An 18,948-nucleotide genomic window follows, 5' to 3' on the forward strand; every position below is an offset into this window, starting at 1 on the left:
AGGTTCTGTGTCGTGGCTCCTGGAGCCAGGTTCTGAGTCGTGGCTCCTGGAGCCAGGTTCTGTGTCGTGGCTCCTGGAGCCAGGTTCTGTGTCGTGGCTCCTGGAGCCAGGTTCGGAGTCGTGGCTCCTGGAGCCAGATTCTGTGTCGTGGCTCCTGGAGCTAGGTTCTGTGTCGTGGCTCCTGGAGCCAGGTTCTGTGTCGTGGCTCCTGGAGCCAGGTTCTGTGTCGTGGCTCCTGGAGCCAGGTTCTGAGTCGTGGCTCCTGGAGCGGGGTTCTGTGTCGTGGCTCCTGGAGCCAGGTTCTGTGTCGTGGCTCCTGGAGCCAGGTTCTGTGTCGTGGCTCCTGGAGCCAGGTTCTGTGTCGTGGCTCCTGGAGCCAGGTTCTGAGTCGTGGCTCCTGGAGCCGGGTTCTGTGTCGTGGCTCCTGGAGCCAGGTTCTGTGTCGTGGCTCCTGGAGCCAGGTTCTGTGTCGTGGCTCCTGGAGCCAGGTTCTGAGTCGTGGCTCCTGGAGCCAGGTTCTGAGTCGTGGCTCCTGGAGCCGGGTTCTGTGTCGTGGCTCCTGGAGCCGGGTTCAGTGTCGTGGCTCCTGGAGCCGGGTTCTGTGTCGTGGCTCCTGGAGCCAGGTTCTGTGTCGTGGCTCCTGGAGCCAGGTTCTGTGTCGTGGCTCCTGGAGCCGGGTTCTGTGTCTTGGCTCCTGGAGCCAGGTTCTGAGTCGTGGCTCCTGGAGCCGGGTTCTGTGTCGTGGCTCCTGGAGCCGGGTTCTGTGTCGTGGCTCCTGGAGCCAGGTTCTGTGTCGTGGCTCGTGGAGCCAGGTTCTGTGTCGTAGCTCTTGGAGCCAGGTTCTGTGTCGTGGCTCCTGGAGCCAGGTTCTGAGTCGTGGCTCCTGGAGCCAGGTTCTGTGTCGTGGCTCCTGGAGCCAGGTTCTGTGTCGTGGCTCCTGGAGCCAGGTTCTGAGTCGTGGCTCCTGGAGCCAGATTCTGTGTCGTGGCTCCTGGAGCTAGGTTCTGTGTCGTGGCTCCTGGAGCCAGGTTCTGTGTCGTGGCTCCTGGAGCCAGGTTCTGTGTCGTGGCTCCTGGAGCCAGGTTCTGAGTCGTGGCTCCTGGAGCGGGGTTCTGTGTCGTGGCTCCTGGAGCCAGGTTCTGTGTCGTGGCTCCTGGAGCCAGGTTCTGTGTCGTGGCTCCTGGAGCCAGGTTCTGTGTCGTGGCTCCTGGAGCCAGGTTCTGAGTCGTGGCTCCTGGAGCCGGGTTCTGTGTCGTGGCTCCTGGAGCCGGGTTCTGTGTCGTGGCTCCTAGAGCCGGGTTCAGTGTCGTGGCTCCTGGAGCCGGGTTCTGTGTCGTGGCTCCTGGAGCCAGGTTCTGTGTCGTGGCTCCTGGAGCCAGGTTCTGTGTCGTGGCTCCTGGAGCCAGGTTCTGAGTCGTGGCTCCTGGAGCCGGGTTCTGTGTCGTGGCTCCTGGAGCCGGGTTCAGTGTCGTGGCTTCTGGAGCCAGGTTCTGTGTCGTGGCTCCTGGAGCCAGGTTCTGTGTCGTGGCTCCTGGAGCCAGGTTCTGTGTTGTGGCTCCTGGAGCCAGGTTCTGTGTCGTGGCTCGTGGAGCCAGGTTCTGTGTCGTAGCTCTTGGAGCCAGGTTCTGTGTCGTGGCTCCTGGAGCCAGGTTCTGAGTCGTGGCACCTGGAGCCAGGTTCTGTGTCGTGGCTCCTGGAGCCAGGTTCTGTGTCGTGGCTCCTGGAGCCAGGTTCTGAGTCGTGGCTCCTTGAGCCAGATTCTGTGTCGTGGCTCCTGGAGCTAGGTTCTGTGTCGTGGCTCCTGGAGCCAGGTTCTGTGTCGTGGCTCCTGGAGCCAGGTTCTGTGTCGTGGCTCCTGGAGCCAGGTTCTGAGTCGTGGCTCCTGGAGCGGGGTTCTGTGTCGTGGCTCCTGGAGCCAGGTTCTGTGTCGTGGCTCCTGGAGCCAGGTTCTGTGTCGTTGCTCCTGGAGCCAGGTTCTGTGTCGTGGCTCCTGGAGCCAGGTTCTGAGTCGTGGCTCCTGGAGCCGGGTTCTGTGTCGTGGCTCCTGGAGCCGGGTTCTGTGTCGTGGCTCCTGGAGCCGGGTTCAGTGTCGTGGCTTCTGGAGCCAGGTTCTGTGTCGTGGCTCCTGGAGCCAGGTTCTGTGTCGTGGCTCCTGGAGCCGGGTTCTGTGTTGTGGCTCCTGGAGCCAGGTTCTGAGTCGTGGCCCCTGGAGCCGGGTTCTGTGTCGTGGCTCCTGGAGCCGGGTTCTGTGTCGTGGCTCCTGGAGCCGGGTTCAGTGTCGTGGCTCCTGGAGCCGGGTTCTGTGTCGTGGCTCCTGGAGCCAGGTTCTGTGTCGTGGCTCCTGGAGCCAGGTTCTGTGTCGTGGCTCCTGGAGCCGGGTTCTGTGTCGTGGCTCCTGGAGCCGGGTTCTGTGTCGTGGCTCCTGGAGCCGGGTTCAGTGTCGTGGCTTCTGGAGCCAGGTTCTGTGTCGTGGCTCCTGGAGCCAGGTTCTGTGTTGTGGCTCCTGGAGCCGGGTTCTGTGTCGTGGCTCCTGGACCCGGGTTCTGTGTCGTGGCTCCTGGAGCCGGGTTCTGTGTCTTGGCTCCTGGAGCCAGGTTCTGAGTCGTGGCTCCTGGAGCCGGGTTCTGTGTCGTGGCTCCTGGAGCCAGGTTCTGTGTTGTGGCTCCTGGAGCCGGGTTCTGTGTCGTGGCTCCTGGACCCGGGTTCTGTGTCGTGGCTCCTGGAGCCGGGTTCTGTGTCTTGGCTCCTGGAGCCAGGTTCTGAGTCGTGGCTCCTGGAGCCGGGTTCTGTGTCGTGGCTCCTGGAGCCTGGGTTCTGTGTCGTGGCTCCTGGAGCCAGGTTCTGTGTCGTGGCTCGTGGAGCCAGGTTCTGTGTCGTAGCTCTTGGAGCCAGGTTCTGTGTCGTGGCTCCTGGAGCCAGGTTCTGAGTCGTGGCTCCTGGAGCCAGGTTCTGTGTCGTGGCTCCTGGAGCCAGGTTCTGTGTCGTGGCTCCTGGAGCCAGGTTCTGAGTCGTGGCTTCTGGAGCCAGATTCTGTGTCGTGGCTCCTGGAGCTAGGTTCTGTGTCGTGGCTCCTGGAGCCAGGTTCTGTGTCGTGGCTCCTGGAGCCAGGTTCTGTGTCGTGGCTCCTGGAGCCAGGTTCTGAGTTGTGGCTCCTGGAGCCGGGTTCTGTGTCGTGGCTCCTGGAGCCAGGTTCTGTGTCGTGGCTCCTGGAGCCAGGTTCTGTGTCGTGGCTCCTGGAGCCAGGTTCTGTGTCGTGGCTCCTGGAGCCAGGTTCTGAGTCGTGGCTCCTGGAGCCGGGTTCTGTGTCGTGGCTCCTGGAGCCAGGTTGTGTGTCGTGGCTCCTGGAGCCAGGTTCTGTGTTGTGGCTCCTGGAGCCAGGTTCTGTGTCGTGGCTCCTGGAGCCAGGTTCTGAGTCGTGGCTCCTGGAGCCGGGTTCTGTGTCGTGGCTCCTGGAGCCGGGTTCTGTGTCGTGGCTCCTGGAGCCGGGTTCAGTGTCGTGGCTCCTGGAGCTGGGTTCTGTGTCGTGGCTCCTGGAGCCAGGTTCTGTGTCGTGGCTCCTGGAGCCAGGTTCTGTGTCGTGGCTCCTGGAGCCGGGTTTAGTGTCGTGGCTCCTGGAGCCAGGTTCTGTGTCGTGGCTCCTGGAGCCGGGTTCAGTGTCGTGGCTCCTGGAGCCAGGTTCTGTGTCGTGGCTCCTGGAGCCGGGTTCTGTGTCGTGGCTCCTGGAGCCGGGTTCTGTGTCGTGGCTCCTGGAGCGGGGTTCTGTGTCATGGCTCCTGGAGCCGGGTTAACTGTCGTGGCTCCTGGAGCCAGGTTCTGTGTCGTGGCTCCTGGAGCCAGGTTCTGTGTCGTGGCTCCTGTAGCCAGATTCTGTGTTGTGGCTCCTGGAGCCAGGTTCTGTGTCGTGGCTCCTGGAGCCGGGTTCTGTGTCGTGGCTCCTGGAGCCGGGTTCTGTGTCTTGGCTCCGGGAGCCAGGTTCTGAGTCGTGGCTCCTGGAGCCGGGTTCTGTGTCGTGGCTCCTGGAACCGGGTTCTGTGTCGTGGCTCCTGGAGCCAGGTTCTGTGTCGTGGCTCGTGGAGCCAGGTTCTGTGTCGTAGCTCTTGGAGCCAGGTTCTGTGTCGTGGCTCCTGGAGCCAGGTTCTGTGTCGTGGCTCCTGGAGCTAGGTTCTGTGTCGTAGCTCCTGGAGCCAGGTTCTGTGTCGTGGCTCCTGGAGCCAGGTTCTGTGTCGTGGCTCCTAGAGCCGGGTTCTGAGTCGTGGCTCCTGGAGCCGGGTTCTGTGTCGTGGCTCCTGGAGCCAGGTTCTGTGTCGTGGCTCCTGGAGCCAGGTTCTGTGTCGTGGCTCCTGGAGCCAGGTTCTGTGTCGTGGCTCCTGGAGCCAGGTTCTGAGTCGTGGCTCCTGGAGCCGGGTTCTGTGTCGTGGCTCCTGGAGCCGGGTTCTGTGTCGTGGCTCCTGGAGCCGGGTTCAGTGTCGTGGCTCCTGGAGCCGGGTTCTGTGTCGTGGCTCCTGGAGCCAGGTTCTGTGTCGTGGCTCCTGGAGCCAGGTTCTGTGTCGTGGCTCCTGGAGCCGGGTTCAGTGTTGTGGCTCCTGGAGCCAGGTTCTGTGTCGTGGCTCCTGGAGCCGGGTTCAGTGTCGTGGCTCCTGGAGCGAGGTTCTGTGTCGTGGCTCCTGGAGCCAGGTTCTGTGTCGTGGCTCCTGGAGCCAGGTTCTGTGTCGTGGCTCCTGGAGCCAGGTTCTGTGTCGTGGCTCCTGGAGCCAGGTTCTGTGTCGTGGCTCCTGGAGCCAGGTTCTGTGTCGTGGCTCCTGGAGCCAGGTTCTGTGTCGTGGCTCCTGGAGCCAGGTTCTGTGTCGTGGCTCCTGGAGCCAGGTTCTGAGTCGTGGCTCCTGGAGCCGGGTTCTGTGTCGTGGCTCCTGGAGCCGGGATCAGTGTCGTGGCTCCTGGAACCAGGTTCTGTGTCGTGGCTCCTGGAGCCAGTTTCAGTGTCGTGGCTCCTGGAGCCGGGTTCTGTGTCGTGGCTCCTGGAGCCAGGTTCAGTGTCGTGGCTCCTGGAGCCAGGTTCTGTGTCGTGGCTCCTGGAGCCAGGTTCTGTGTCGTGGCTCCTGGAGCCAGGTTCTGTGTCGTGGCTCCTGGAGCCAGGTTCTGAGTCGTGGCTCCTGGAGCCGGGTTCTGTGTCGTGGCTCCTGGAGCTAGGTTCTGTGTCGTGGCTCCTGGAGCTGGGTTCTGTGTCGTGGCTCCTGGAGCCGGGTTCTGTGTCGTGGCTCCTGGAGCCAGGTTCTGTGTCGTGGCTCCTGGAACCGGGTTCAGTGTCGTGGCTCCTGGAGCCAGGTTCTGTGCCGTGGCTCCTGGAGCCAGGTTCTGTGTCGTGGCTCCTGGAGCCGGGTTCTGTGTCGTGGCTCCTGGAGCCAGGTTCTGTGTCGTGGCTCCTGGAGCCAGGTTCTGAGTCGTGGCTCCTGGAGCCAGGTTCTGTGTCGTGGCTCCTGGAGCCAGATTCTGTGTCGTGGCTCCTGGAGCCAGGTTCTGAGTCGTGGCTCCTGGAGCCAGGTTCTGTGTCGTGGCTCCTGGAGCCAGGTTCTGAGTCGTGGCTCCTGGCGCCAGGTTCTGTGTCGTGGCTCCTGGAGCCGGGTTCAGTGTCGTGGCTCCTGGCGCCAGGTTCTGTGTCGTGGCTCCTGGAGCCGGGTTCTGTGTCGTGGCTCCTGGAGCCAGGTTCTGTGTCGTGGCTCCTGGAGCCAGGTTCTGTGTCGTGTCTCCTGGAGCCAGGTTCTGTGTCGTGGCTCCTGGAGCCGGGTTCTGTGTCGTGGCTCCTGGAGCCGGGTTCTGAGTCGTGGCTCCTGGAGCCAGGTTCTTTGTCGTGGCTCCTGGAGCTGGGTTTTGTGTCGTGGCTCCTGGAGCCGGGTTCTGTGTCGTGGCTCCTGGAGCCAGGTTCTGTGTCGTGGCTCCTGGAGCCAGGTTCTGTGTCGTGGCTCCTGGAGCCAGGTTCTGTGTCGTGGCTCCTGGAGCCAGGTTCTGAGTCGTGGCTCCTGGAGCCAGGTTCTGTGTCGTGGCTCCTGGAGCCAGGTTCTGTGTCGTGGCTCCTGGAGCCAGGTTCTGAGTCGTGGCTCCTGGAGCCAGGTTCTGTGTCGTGGCTCCTGGAGCCAGGTTCTGAGTCGTGGCTCCTGGCACCAGGTTCTGTGTCGTGGCTCCTGGAGCCAGGTTCTGTGTCGTGGCTCCTGGAGCCAGGTTCTGTGTCGTGGCTCCTGGAGCCAGGTTCTGAGTCGTGGCTCCTGGAGCCAGGTTCTGTGTCGTGGCTCCTGGAACCGGGTTCTGTGTCGTGGCTCCTGGAGCCGGGTTCTGAGTCGTGCACCTTGGCTCGGCTCGCCTGGGCTCCCGGGCTATTGGTCAGGGCGCGTACCGAGCGCTTTCATTCCACACGCGGCTTCGTCGCCAACCCCAGGACTCTCGGTGGGGGGGGGGGGGGGGTCACTCTGTCTCACTGCTATGAAGAAAGAAGGGTCGTGGCCCGAAACGTCGCCTATTGTGTATTGTTCCTTTTTGGGGCCACAGGGCTATTGGCGAGTTTGGATTCCCGACACGTCGGATCGTTTCGGAGTCAAGATCGTCGTGACCATCGCCGGCAGCCGTGCTCGATCCACTGCTGGATGAAGGCCTCCCCAGGCCGTTGGCATCTCTCACGGCCCCGCGATGCGACAACAACCCTCCGCCTGCTGTTACACGAGCTCATTTTCATCGCTCCGTCTCCGCACTGCACGTCCTCTCTCTTTCGGCCGAGTCCCCGAGCTCGGCGTTGAGGATTCATGTGCAGCGGTGGCGGTGGTGATGATGGAGGTTTTATTGCAATAAATCACTGATGCCGATGGTAACGCTGGCGGTCGGGTGATGCGTGAGCAGGCCTCGCCAAGGTAATTGGTGGGGGGAGAGGGTAATTGGGGGTGGGGGGTAATTGGAGGCTAGAGGTCGGGGCAGCACGCGAGGTTCACAGGGACCTCATGGTCCACGTGACGACAGCAGCGGCCACGGCGATGCCATCCGCTGGACCCAGCGCGACGTCTCTGGGGCGCAGCTTTAGGAGTATCCCACGGTCTGATCAATTTCATGTTGACATTCGTCGCTTTATTTTATGTGCGAGCTCATCCAGCTGCTGCTGCCGCTAAGACGTCGATTGCTACTGTAGGGGTGTCAGGGGAAGGATTCCCACCAATAGATGGGTTAGGGGGAGGGGTGATCGAGGTGATATAAGGAGAGAACGGGCGGGAAGGGGGGGCCTTTGGCGGGAACGGGATTGGGACGGCTGGCGACAGGTGTGAATGGAAGGAAAGGAATAAAGGACGAGACCCCTGCAATCTCGTGTCGGCTCCTCTCTACATTTGGTGGCAGCGGTGGGATCCTAATGGCTACAAAGAAGAATCCTCGCGGGAGGGAGCCGAGGGAGGAGGAAGCAGGGGCCGGGGATCCTTCACATCCTGGGCAACAAGGGGGCCTGCTGTCAGAAGCAGCAGAAGGGGGCCCGGATCGCCTGGAGGATCGCATGGAGGACCGCATGGCCCGCGTGGAGAGGGCGCTCCAGGAGCTCTTGCAGAGGCTCCCTATGGGGGGCCCGCCGGCACCGGGACCCCCACCCCCACGCGTACTACGGGAGGAGAGGCCACGGGAACCGGACGCCGACCAGCCGGCCGGGCAGGAGCCGCAACCAACCTCGTCACGCCAGCCGCCGCCGCTCCCGCCAAAACCCCCAGGGCTAAACACCCAACACGGAGAGCAGGTGGCCGGACGGCCGCGTCGGCTGGGGCCCGTCGACAAGTTTGTGGCTGAGGAAGAAGATTGGGAGGAGTTTGTCCGCCGATTCGAGGCTGCCTTCCACGCTCTCGAGTGGACAGACGAAAAGGCCCTACGAGCGCTGCCATCTGTTCTGGGCAAAAAAGCACTCTCCTCTTACACCTCCCTTCCCTCGCACAGCAAGTCCACGCTACAGGCGGCCTACGAGGCTTTGGGGGAGATCTATTGCCCGGCGGAAGGAGCCTTTAAACGGTTCCAGGATCGCCAGCGAGGGGCTAAAGAATCCCCTTTAGCCTACAGGGGGGCGCTGCTCGTGTTGGCGAGGAGAGCTTTCCCTCGCCTGGCTGAAGAAGCGCTCGAGGACCTCGTGGTCGAGCACCTCATCGCCTACGCTTGCCGCGCCGGCGTTGTAATGCCCGTAGTGACGCCGGAAGAACGCACCTCGCTGTGGGCTGCCCGGACCATCCAAGCCCACGAGCAGGTCATGGGCCGGGCGCCACCCGTGGGCCCGGTGGCTGGCGCGGCGGGGGGGAACAGCCGAGCCGTTGCCGCGGCGCTACTTGGTCCAGCGACACTAACCGCCGAACCTGCACCGTCACCACAGGCTGCCGGTGGGGCATCTGGGGACGGACCGCCGACGTCTGAGACGGAGCCATCGCTGCGGGAGGTGTACGCGGCGATCCGGGGACTGGCGGAGCAGAGGGACCAGCCGCCGCGTCGCTGGCAGCCGCCTCTACAACATCGCGCCGAGCCCCCCCGACGCAACGCCCCGTGGGTCTGCCACCATTGTGGTCGAGAGGGGCATGTGGCGAGGGGGTGCCGCACGGAGCCGGAGGCCGCCAACGTCACCTGGAACCTGCCGGGGCCGAACGCCGACAGGAGCCAGGCGAGTGACGCCGTCCCACCCGGCCTCTCGGTCGGGCCGGGTAATTACAATTCCGACGCCGCGAACTCACCGGGAGTCTCCTCGGGGTGGGCGCCGGTGGTGTCGTTTCCCGGTCCCCGCTGTTCTGGTCGGGGGAAGGGGATAGCGCCGGGGCCTGTGGTCGCATCGCGACCCGGAGTGGCGTCGCGAACGGACGTGACGTTGCGTCCGGAAGTGACGTCGCGGCCGGAAGTGGTGTCGCGGATCGCGCCGGGAATTGCGCCGGGGCCGTGGACCGCGCCGGGAATCGCGCCGGGGCCAGGGACCGCGTCGGGGATCGCGCCGAGGCCGGGGACCGCGCCGGGAGTCGCGCCGACGCCGGGAGGGACGTCGCGGACGGAGGTGACGTCGCGGGCGGAGGTGACGTCGCGGGCGGAAGTGACGTCGCGGCCGGCAGCGACGTCGATGCCGGGCGTGACGTCGCGGGCGGGCGGGGTTTCGCGGGCGGGCGTGACGTCGCGGGCGGGCGGGGTTTCGCGGGCGGGCGTGACGTCGCGGGTGGGCGTGGTTTCGCGGGCGGGCGTGGGTTCGCGGGCGGGCGTGACGTCACCGGCGGGCGTGACGTCGCCGGCGGGCGTGACGTCACCAGTTACCTGCAACGCCGGCGAGTTGCCAGGGGCAACGGCCCGGGGGCGGAGGCAGCCCACACGATTGACATTGCGCCCTGGAGCAATTCCACGACCCGCCTCACCACCGCTTTGCGACAGAGCGAGACGGAACCAGGGGGACCACGCCCCCGTGACAAAGGAAAGGGAGGGGCTCACGGGAAGGCCCACCCCCCAGTCCCCACCGCCCCCTACAATGGGGGGGCCCCCCCACACCACAAGGGGGGCCCATCCTACGTCACCTAGGGGGGGCAATTTGCACTACATAGAGAGCCCAGCCCGCAACCCAGGGGTAAGCCCACACTATGTAACAAGGGCGCGTTCACCCTGCTGTGACGCACTCCAAAGGGAGGAACCCCATCTTCAGTCCATCCACACCCATCCCCCATCATTTCACCATGCACCACAGGATAACGAGACGCCGCCTGGTCAGTGGCCGGACTCAGCCACACAATGGAGGAAGCTGGCAAGGCGGGTGGTAGCGGCCACGTCAGGAACCTCGGTCCTGGTCGGTGAAATCGCGGGAGTGTCGGCACGTATCTTGGTCGATACGGGGGCATCAGCCACGATCATCTCGAGCACCATGCATGAGATGCTGCCGGATAAAATCCGACCTTTAGTCCCCGTCAAGACAACGTTCATTGCAGCAAATGGAGGCAGCATGGGCTTCCTGGGCCAGGTTGAAGCCCCGATACAGATTGGGCAGCTTTCGGTAGCAGGACCCATCCTTGTCTCCGCAACGTTGCCCGTACCCTGCCTGTTGGGGACGGACTTTCTGAGGCGGATGCCAATGAAAATCGATCTGGCCAATGGGCGGGTGGAAGTCCAGGGAACGCATCTCCATTTCCTAAAGGCGGAGGGGGCCAGCCGGGGTGTACCCTACGTGCAGGCTCTGGTCAGTAAGTCTGTCTCCATTCCCCCGGCAGCCCAGATGCTGGTTCCGCTGCAATATCGGTCCCCCCTCGTGACAGCCCGACCAGACTCACCCATCCTGGTGTCTCCGGCGTCAGCGGCCATGGATCGTCATGCGCTGGTGGGGGCCGAAACTATTGTACAGAGGAACCAGCATCTGTTCATTCAGGTGCTGAACACCTCCGATAGAACAGCGACGGTGCAGGAGGGAACAGTTCTGGCCCACGTTAGTCCCTTGTCACTAGGAGCCCCAGGGACAGAGCCCGAGCTTGTAGGCAGCATCAGCCAGTCCGAGGACAGAGGGGCCAAATCGTGGATGGACCAGCTGGCGGGGCCTGAGCCGGGATTGCCGCCCGACCAGAAACAGCAGCTGCACTCGTTATTGCAGGAGTTCTCGGACGTGTTCAGCCGGGGACCGTTCGACCTAGGGCGCACAAATCTGTCACAGCACCACATCAACACGGGAGATGCCGCACCCCTGCGCCAAAACACATATAGAATGAGCCCAATGGAAAAAGGGCACATTCAACAAGCGGTGCAGGAGATGCTGCGGGCCGACATAATTTCTCCATCCTCGAGTCCCTGGGGGGCACCGGTGGTCCTAGTCAAGAAGTCAGATGGGTCACTGAGATTCTGTGTGGACTTCCGACGCCTCAATGCCGTCACGCTGGCCGACGCATATCCCCTACCACGTATCGACGACTCATTGGATGCACTGGCGGGAGCAAAATTTTTCAGTACGCTGGATTTGTTGTCCGGGTTCTGGCAGGTCCCACTAGACGCGGACTCCCGGCCTAAAACAGCATTCCGGACACCACAGGGCCTGTTCGAGTTCAACTGCCTGCCTATGGGCCTCCAGACGGCGCCGACAACGTTCCAACGCATAATGGAGTTGGCCTTGGCAGGCCTCCAATGGGAAACGTGCCTCATCTACCTGGACGACGTCATTGTTTTCAGCCGATCATTCGAGGAACACATTGACCGATTGCGTCAGGTGTTCCTGCGGTTCCGGAACGCGAACTTGAAGCTCAAGCCGTCGAAGTGCCACCTTATGCAGTCGTCGGTACGCTACTTGGGCCACGTCGTCAGTGAGTCGGGAGTGGCTACAGACCCGGAAAAGACGGCCTGCGTGAGGGCCTGGGCTGTTCCCACAACGGTTCCGGAGGTACGCCGGTTTGTGGGTTTCGTTTCTTACTACCGCCGGTTTGTGCCCAACTTCGCAACCATTGCCAAGCCCTTGCACGTGTTGACGGCGAAGAACCAGAGGTTTTATTGGGGCCCTCTGGAGGAAGAGGCATTCCAGCAGCTGCGCTCACGTCTGACAGATGCACCACCATTGGCCTTTCCGGATTTTGGCCTCCCCTTTATCCTGGACACGGACGCCAGCGATGTGGGCATCGGCAGTGTTTTGTCGCAAGTCCAGCAGGGTCGGGAGGTGGTTATCGCCTATGGTAGTCGCGTGCTTTCATCAGCGGAGCAGCGCTACTGCGTCACACGTAGGGAACTCCTGGCAGTCGTTCACTTTGTGGAGCAATTCCGACCCTACCTGTATGGTCGCAAATTTACGGTCCGCACTGACCACGCGGCCTTGCAGTATTCGCTCCGCATCGACCAGCCTTCGGGCCAGCTGGCCAGATGGATAGAACGCCTGCAGGAGTACAGGTACCAAGTGGTGCATCGCAAAGGGACCAGACATGCCAACGCAGACGCATTGTCCCGACTGGTGCCCCAGGGCCCTTGTGCATGCACCACAGGCGGGGCACACTGCAAGGAGGCGAGGCCGGAGGGGACGGTCATCGCTCCCGTACGCACGGCGGAGGGCGCACAGGGTGAGGTCCAGCTGACCGATGTTGTATCCTAACCCTTCTTCCAAACTTGATATTTTTATATATTATCATCATTGATATATAATGAATGAAAACACCCCAAAAGCAGCAACTGCAAAACACCAGGTGTTGTTAAGTGATGAACTGGAGGAGGGCTGGGATGACAGAATATGCAACTTTGTCTCAAGGAAGATAAATCCAGGGTGAGTGGTCAAATGAAGTGGGTCAGCAATGCTGTGTGCACAGGGGAGGGAGCTGATTAACAACCCTGCACGGCTGAACGTGAGGGGGCCTTTGACCTGAAATTAAGAAGGTTGGATGACCACAGTGAGACGAATAAGAGCGTTGTATATCTCAAGAATGCAGACTCAGATGAACGGCGAGGCTGCGGAGGTTACCAGGAGTTCGCGTTCGCCTAGTTAAGTCAAAAAGCTCAATAATTCTGTATTGCTATTAAAATAACGTTAAAGTCAGAATTTAACAACAGGGTAGGCTAAAGTTATCGATATTCACACCCACTCCAATTAAACCAGGCCACAAGTTACGCCTACTGAACCATCACCATCATTAAGTCAATATGAAATGTTATTTCCATACTTTAATATACAACTCGACCCAAAGCATATGACAATCAGAACCTTCCTAAGTCAAAATTGAATCGCACCCAGACAGGAGCGAATAGTCGATATAAGGTTGAAGAGGGAAGAACAATAAGAGCGCGGCGAACTGCAAACGTAAGCAAAAGCCGGGAACGACACCAACCCAGCGACACCAGCCAGCAACAGCGAGTCGGGCTTCGACAGGCCATAAAAGTAGGAATAATAACTCTCGGGGTCAGGGAACATCAGAGAAAGCAAGCAGACAAAAACCAGAACTGACTCCAAGGTTCAACCGCCCTCACCTACAAGGAGTGACGGAAATTAATGAGGCCTTGAGTTAACGGCGTCAGCTGGACAGCAACAACACCGGCGAGCAGAGACAGAGTGAGGCAAAGACCTGCGAGGCTATGAAATGCAACTTCATGTCAGTGAAGCCTGACCAACAAGTTAAGTTAATGACATCACAATACATAATATCGTACATAACATCAATGTTAACGCTATTCACCGTCAACTATATTCCGCTTATATAACCATGCAGACACCAAGGAATACGAATTCCTAGGATCAAGAAACTTACCCCTTAACCTAAGATATCGGAAATAAATTAATAATAATAAGCCTATGCATGAAAGACAAAAGTAAAACTTATGAAAAGCCAGGATAGCGGGATAAATCACCACTAGGTCGAAATAAAATACATAATAAAAGAGCGATGTTAAACCCAGGGTCGGAGAGGAAGGGAGATCCCGGCCGTCTTTGTATCCCCGCAGCGCGGGATGGGAGTGTGTATGTGCTCGGGGAGGCACCTCCACTTGGGTCAAGCACCACGATGGGAAACGACACACCTTAGGCTACATACAGAATCATAACTGGGAAATGGTAAGGGACAAGTGTTAATTTAAAACTTTTTAACCATGTCTTTGTGTGCTGTGAGGATCGGAGGGAGTGTGCCCCTCCCTCCAGGTCGTGCAACACGGACAGAGGTGCCTGTGAGACGGTTTGTAACGTCTGTGTTTTGGTTCATGAAGGAGGCCAGACAAGAGATAATATTGCACCCAGACAGAGAGACGACTTCGAGGCAATTTGTAACATCTGATTGTTTGCTCATGGATTTTATGGAGGGAGTATGACAACGGAAAATACCATGGGTGATGCACACAAGGACACACGGACGTACGGACACACATGAACACACCTACACACGGACAGATCCTGACACAGTAAATCAAAAGAAAACCCCGCCTTGTGGGCAGGACCCAAAGGGATTTTTCGGCATAAAAGAAAGGACCCTGAGCATTGGAAACCAGTTGGACCAGGAGAGTCAACTCATCACGAGGGCGACCAACGGGTCGACTCATGAGCGAGCTCGACCGGAAGGGTCGGCTCGACTCATCAGCCGAGTTCGACCAGGGGAGTCAACTCATCACGAGTTCGACCAGCGGGTCGGCTCCGGAGCGAGCTCGACCGAGCGGGTCGGCTCGACTCATCTTCAGCTCGACCGAGCGGGTCGACTCAAGGGCGAGCTGTGACTAACGGGTCGGCTCGACTCTTCAGCTTCTGGGACTCAGCCGAGTTCAGCCGGCTCTCGGGGCTCGACTCGAGCGGCTCCCCGTCTCCTCTGCAGGCGGGCAAGACCCGCTTGACAGCTCAACCTGCCGCGTCAGAGGCCCCTGCTGGCAGCCAGGGTCGCGGTCTGGCGACGAGAGGACGACGGTGCGCTGCGAGCGAGCTGCGGGCGCCACCTACCGACCGGGTTCCGAACTACGACAGCGTATCAACAGGCATCCAACCAATTCCCCACGGCGACAGAGGAGCGACTAATACGTATGACGCGCACCGCCCCCTCACCACACGACTACCAGGCGTCCGCTTGACATAAAGAACCGACTCCGAACACTGACTATTGAAGACAACTCTTACCACTCAAACCCACTCGAACTCATAAGCCGTCCGTGGCTGTGAAGGCATCCCAACGACCGAGTGATGGCCATTCGTCGTTTATAAGAGTATTAAAGTTAAGGTTTTTCTTAGCATAGTATTTGCATGTTTTAACGACTCTCTCTCACTAACAACCATCGCGTTACGCGGGATCCATGTGCCGTTGTCAAGTGAAATCAGACAATCATTGATGATACTGTATTGATGCCGTGTTGACGTTCCGGGATTGAGAGTTCGCATACTATATCATAGTTGAGGTTGAATTAGTAATAAATTGATTAATACAGAAGTGGTTGTGTGATTCTTTCCTGAAGTCTATGCATAAGATCTGCTTCTGCGTTGAGATCTGAACTTGGTGACCTTAATAAACACACTAACACATACTCAGTAAATGTTAAAGCGATAACGGGGCGAACCGGGGACCTAAATAAGCGAGAATGAGACGAACCTAGACAACGATGCCGAGTTAATCTAAGTTAATCTTTCATACTTACACCACACCTGCATAACTGCATACGATTAATTGCCTTATTCCGATCGATAACCCACCCTCGTCACCGAGGCGGGGTCTGGTTATCATAACGACTGGCATTATCATAATTACCCCCACTCGCATAATTACTACAATTACCTCTCGAATTGGCATAATTAAATGTGCGTAACTACATGATTAACATATTTCCGGATAATTACACATTTGGCCAAATTTCATTTGATTATTATTATTTTCACTGAATATTCATAACCCACACATACAACATAATAATTTCACCCACGCACGCATACAACACATCAAAATTTTCACACCCAACATATACAACACCGACCACGACCTGGGGCTGACCTTGGACGATTGGAGACGGCTACAGCTGGAGGAAGCCCCACTGCGAACACTACGCGCCTCAGCAGAGGCAGGGGGGGAGGAGTACATCGTATGGGAGGATCTCCTCATGCGATGGGACCCGACAGGGCGCCGGCGATGCCTGGTAGTTCCAGAGTCGCTGCGTCAACAATTGGTTATGGACGTACACGGCCGCCAGCTGCTGCACCTGGCAGGGCGGAAGACACTGCACACATTACAGGGTCGGTACTTTTGGCCAGGTATGACCGCTGACGTGCATCGATGGGTCGCTACCTGCGTCGAATGTGCGCGGCGAAAGCCGCCACCCCGGGTAAGCCGGGCGCCCCTACAGCCCATCACGGTGACCAGGGTCAACGAATTGGTTGCGTTGGACATCTTGGGACCGCTGCCGGTCACGCCACGGGGAAATAAATACCTGTTGGTCGGAGTCGAGTACTGCACGAGGTGGCCGATGGCGTGGGCCCTCCCGGACCAGACGGCACAGACCATCGCCGATGCCTTCGTGGGAGGCTATGTCCTTGATAAGGGGGCACCGGAGCGGTTGCTCACGGATCAGGGCAGGAATTTCTCCTCACAGCTATTGAAGGACGTCTGCTCTATCCTGGGCACTAAAAAGGTCCGAACATCTCCATATCATCCCCAGACCGATGGGATGGTAGAGCGGCTTAACCGCACCATAGCGGCCATGCTGTCCCAAGTGGTGGACGAAAACCATTCCGACTGGGACCTCCACATTCCATCGGTCTTAGCGGCGTACAGGGTGGCCCCACACGCGGCGACGGGGTTCTCGCCGTTTTTCCTGATGTACGGACGGGATCCCGTTCCGCCTATTGAGGTGCAGCTGACGGACATTCCTGCAAGAGCCGACGCATGGCCGAAGGCACTAAAGACCTCCCTCATTTATTTGAGAGAGGCCCGCCAAGCAGCCGAGGCCGCATCGGCCGCGAGCCAAGAGAGTAATGTACGGATACGGGAGAGGACAGTGACAGCCAAGCCCTTTAAAGTCGGGGACCAGGCATGGCTACACTGTCCTCAGGTGCCGGTTGGCCTCTCACCAAAGCTGCACCGACCCTGGAAAGGGCCGGTCGAGGTCATCAAAGCACTCCGACCGCAGTGCGTCCAGGTCCAACTGGGTAAGCGACGATGGTTTGTACACCCCACCCGCCTTAAGCCATACATCTCTCCACCGTCATCTTCACCAACATCACCACCAACATCACTGCCAACATCATCATCATCCCTACCCAGGCCAAGGTCGCCGACCACCACGCGCCGACCGGCAGGGGGTTCGGTGCCCTGTGTTCCCTTGTCACCTACAGCACCCCATGTGAGGCCTGACGGAGCGGCGGCACGAGCGGGGGCCGGAGAGACAGCGGCGCCAGGCAAGGCGACACCGGCACCACCGAACCAGGGACCGCGACGAGAGGGCCTTCGAAGGAGGGGGCCGCCACGGTCATCTGCTGCCTGTGGATGTCCGGGCTGTTACGGGATGCTGGCTGGAGACCTGGGCAGGCCGCGCAATTGATTTGTTGTGTTATATTGCATTGTATGGTTGTGGGGGGGGGGTAAGGGCTGTCGTCACTGTCAGTGGTGGGAGGCATGGGGAGACTTAAATGGTCCATGGGGGAGGCAGAACCGAGGACGGTTATTTTTTCTCCGGGGGGGGGGGGTGATGTAGGGGTGTCAGGGGAAGGATTCCCACCAATAGATGGGTTAGGGGGAGGGGTGATCGAGGTGATATAAGGAGAGAACGGGCGGGAAGGGGGGGCCTTTGGCGGGAACGGGATTGGGACGGCTGGCGACAGGTGTGAATGGAAGGAAAGGAATAAAGGACGAGACCCCTGCAATCTCGTGTCGGCTCCTCTCTACACTACTAATACTGCATCTGCCAATAACGCTGCTGTGGAGCCTTCAAACAACAAAACAAACATATTAGACGACGTTTCGGCCAACGGGCCTTCTTCACGGCACATCGTATGACTACTTGCCTGTCCCTTGCAGAAGGGCACCCCCACGATGCCCACTCGGCCGTGGTGCAGGCGGCGAACCGAGGCTGCTGCGAGCATGGAGTAGGCTCGCCGCATCGTGAGCGCCATCACCACCACGAGGAGGAGCAGCAACAGGAGCAGCAACAGGAGCAGCAGTAGCAGCAGGAGGAGCAGCAGGAGGAACAGCAGGAGGAGCAGCAGCAGGAGCAGCAGCAGGAGCAGCAGGATGAGCAGCAGGAGCAGCAGGATGAGGAGCAACAGGAGCAGCAGGAGCAGCAGGAGCAGCAGCAGGAGCAGCAGCAGGAGCAGCAGGAGCAGCAGGAGCAGCAGGATGAGGAGCAACAGGAGCAGCAGGAGCAGCAGGAGCAGCAGCAGGAGCAGCAGCAGGAGCAGCAGGAGGAGCAGCAGCAGGAGGAGCAACAGGAGGAGCAGCAGGATGAGCAGCAGGATGAGCAGCAGGAGCAGCAGGAGCAGCAGGATGAGGAGCAACAGGAGCAGCAGGAGCAGCAGCAGGAGCAGCAGGATGAGGAGCAACAGGAGGAGCAGCAGGATGAGCAGCAGGAGCAGCAGGAGCAGCAGGATGAGGAGCAACAGGAGCAGCAGGAGCAGCAGCAGGAGCAGCAGGGGGAGCAGCAGCAGGAGGAGCAACAGGAGGAGCAGCAGGAGGAGCAGCAGGAGGAGCAGCAGGAGGAGCAGCAGGAGCAGCAGGAGCAGCAGGATGAGGAGCAACAGGAGCAGCAACAGGAGGAGCAGGAGGAGCAGCAGGATGAGGAGCAACAGGAGCAGCAGCAGGAGGAACAGGAGGAGCAGCAGCAGGAGGAGCAACAGGAGGAGCAACAGGAGGAACAGCAGGAGGAGCAGCAGTAGCAGCAGGATGAGGAGCAACAGGAGCAGCAACAGGAGGAGCAGGAGGAGCAGCAGCAGGAGGAGCAGCAGGAGCAGCAGGAGGAGCAACAGGAGCAGCAGCAGCAGCAGGAGGAGCCGCAGGATAAGGAGCAGTTACCCGAGTCGCTCTCGTGGACTCGGATCCCGTTTTCTACCTAAACCCACGTGTGCGACTCTCGCCCCTGATTGGCTCGCGGCAGCAACTGGGAGGTGTGCGCTTCTCCTCGGGCACCGATTGGCTGGCCCCGCTGCGCCGAGCGCGGGTGGGAACTTTTACATAACGCGGCAGCGAGGCACGAGCGGGGCGCCCCCCCCCACAGCCCTCGACTCCACCACAAAATCCGAGAGATTCAGACTCAATGGCAGGGGGGCGGGGGGCAGCGGGGGATTGAGTGTCCGTGCGGTCTCCCGATGGGATCGGAGATCCGAGACTATGGACCTCCACACGTTTGCTCCGGTTGGGCCGCGCGCGTGCTGTTCGGCGGCACGATGTCCAACGTTTCGATCCACGTGCTGGGGGGATGGAGGGTTAACCAGAATCTGAATTGTTTAAACTTTACTAGTCAGTTCATGGTGCTAAACAACACGCAGGACAACCCGAATCGGAGCAGCTCAGCCGCGAACACCTACGCAGTGGC

The 18,948-nt window shown here is 60.1% G+C and overlaps 1 protein-coding gene across 1 annotated transcript; it reads left to right on the top strand.

Annotated features, from left to right (window-relative positions):
• Nucleotides 1-6,980: 6,980 nt before the first annotated feature.
• LOC144729845 (uncharacterized) lies at nucleotides 6,981-17,074 on the top strand. The gene is made up of 3 exons (XM_078610362.1): nucleotides 6,981-7,062; nucleotides 7,869-8,653; nucleotides 16,757-17,074. Exons 1-3 carry the CDS (start codon nucleotides 6,981-6,983, stop codon nucleotides 16,766-16,768), a joined length of 879 nt encoding a protein of 292 aa, XP_078466488.1. The 3' UTR covers nucleotides 16,769-17,074.
• The last annotated feature ends 1,874 nt before the right edge of the window (nucleotides 17,075-18,948 follow it).

This window comes from Lampetra planeri, chromosome 33 (genome assembly GCF_965212315.1).
Source record: "Lampetra planeri chromosome 33, kcLamPlan1.2.h2, whole genome shotgun sequence".
Taxonomy (NCBI): domain Eukaryota; kingdom Metazoa; phylum Chordata; class Hyperoartia; order Petromyzontiformes; family Petromyzontidae; genus Lampetra; species Lampetra planeri.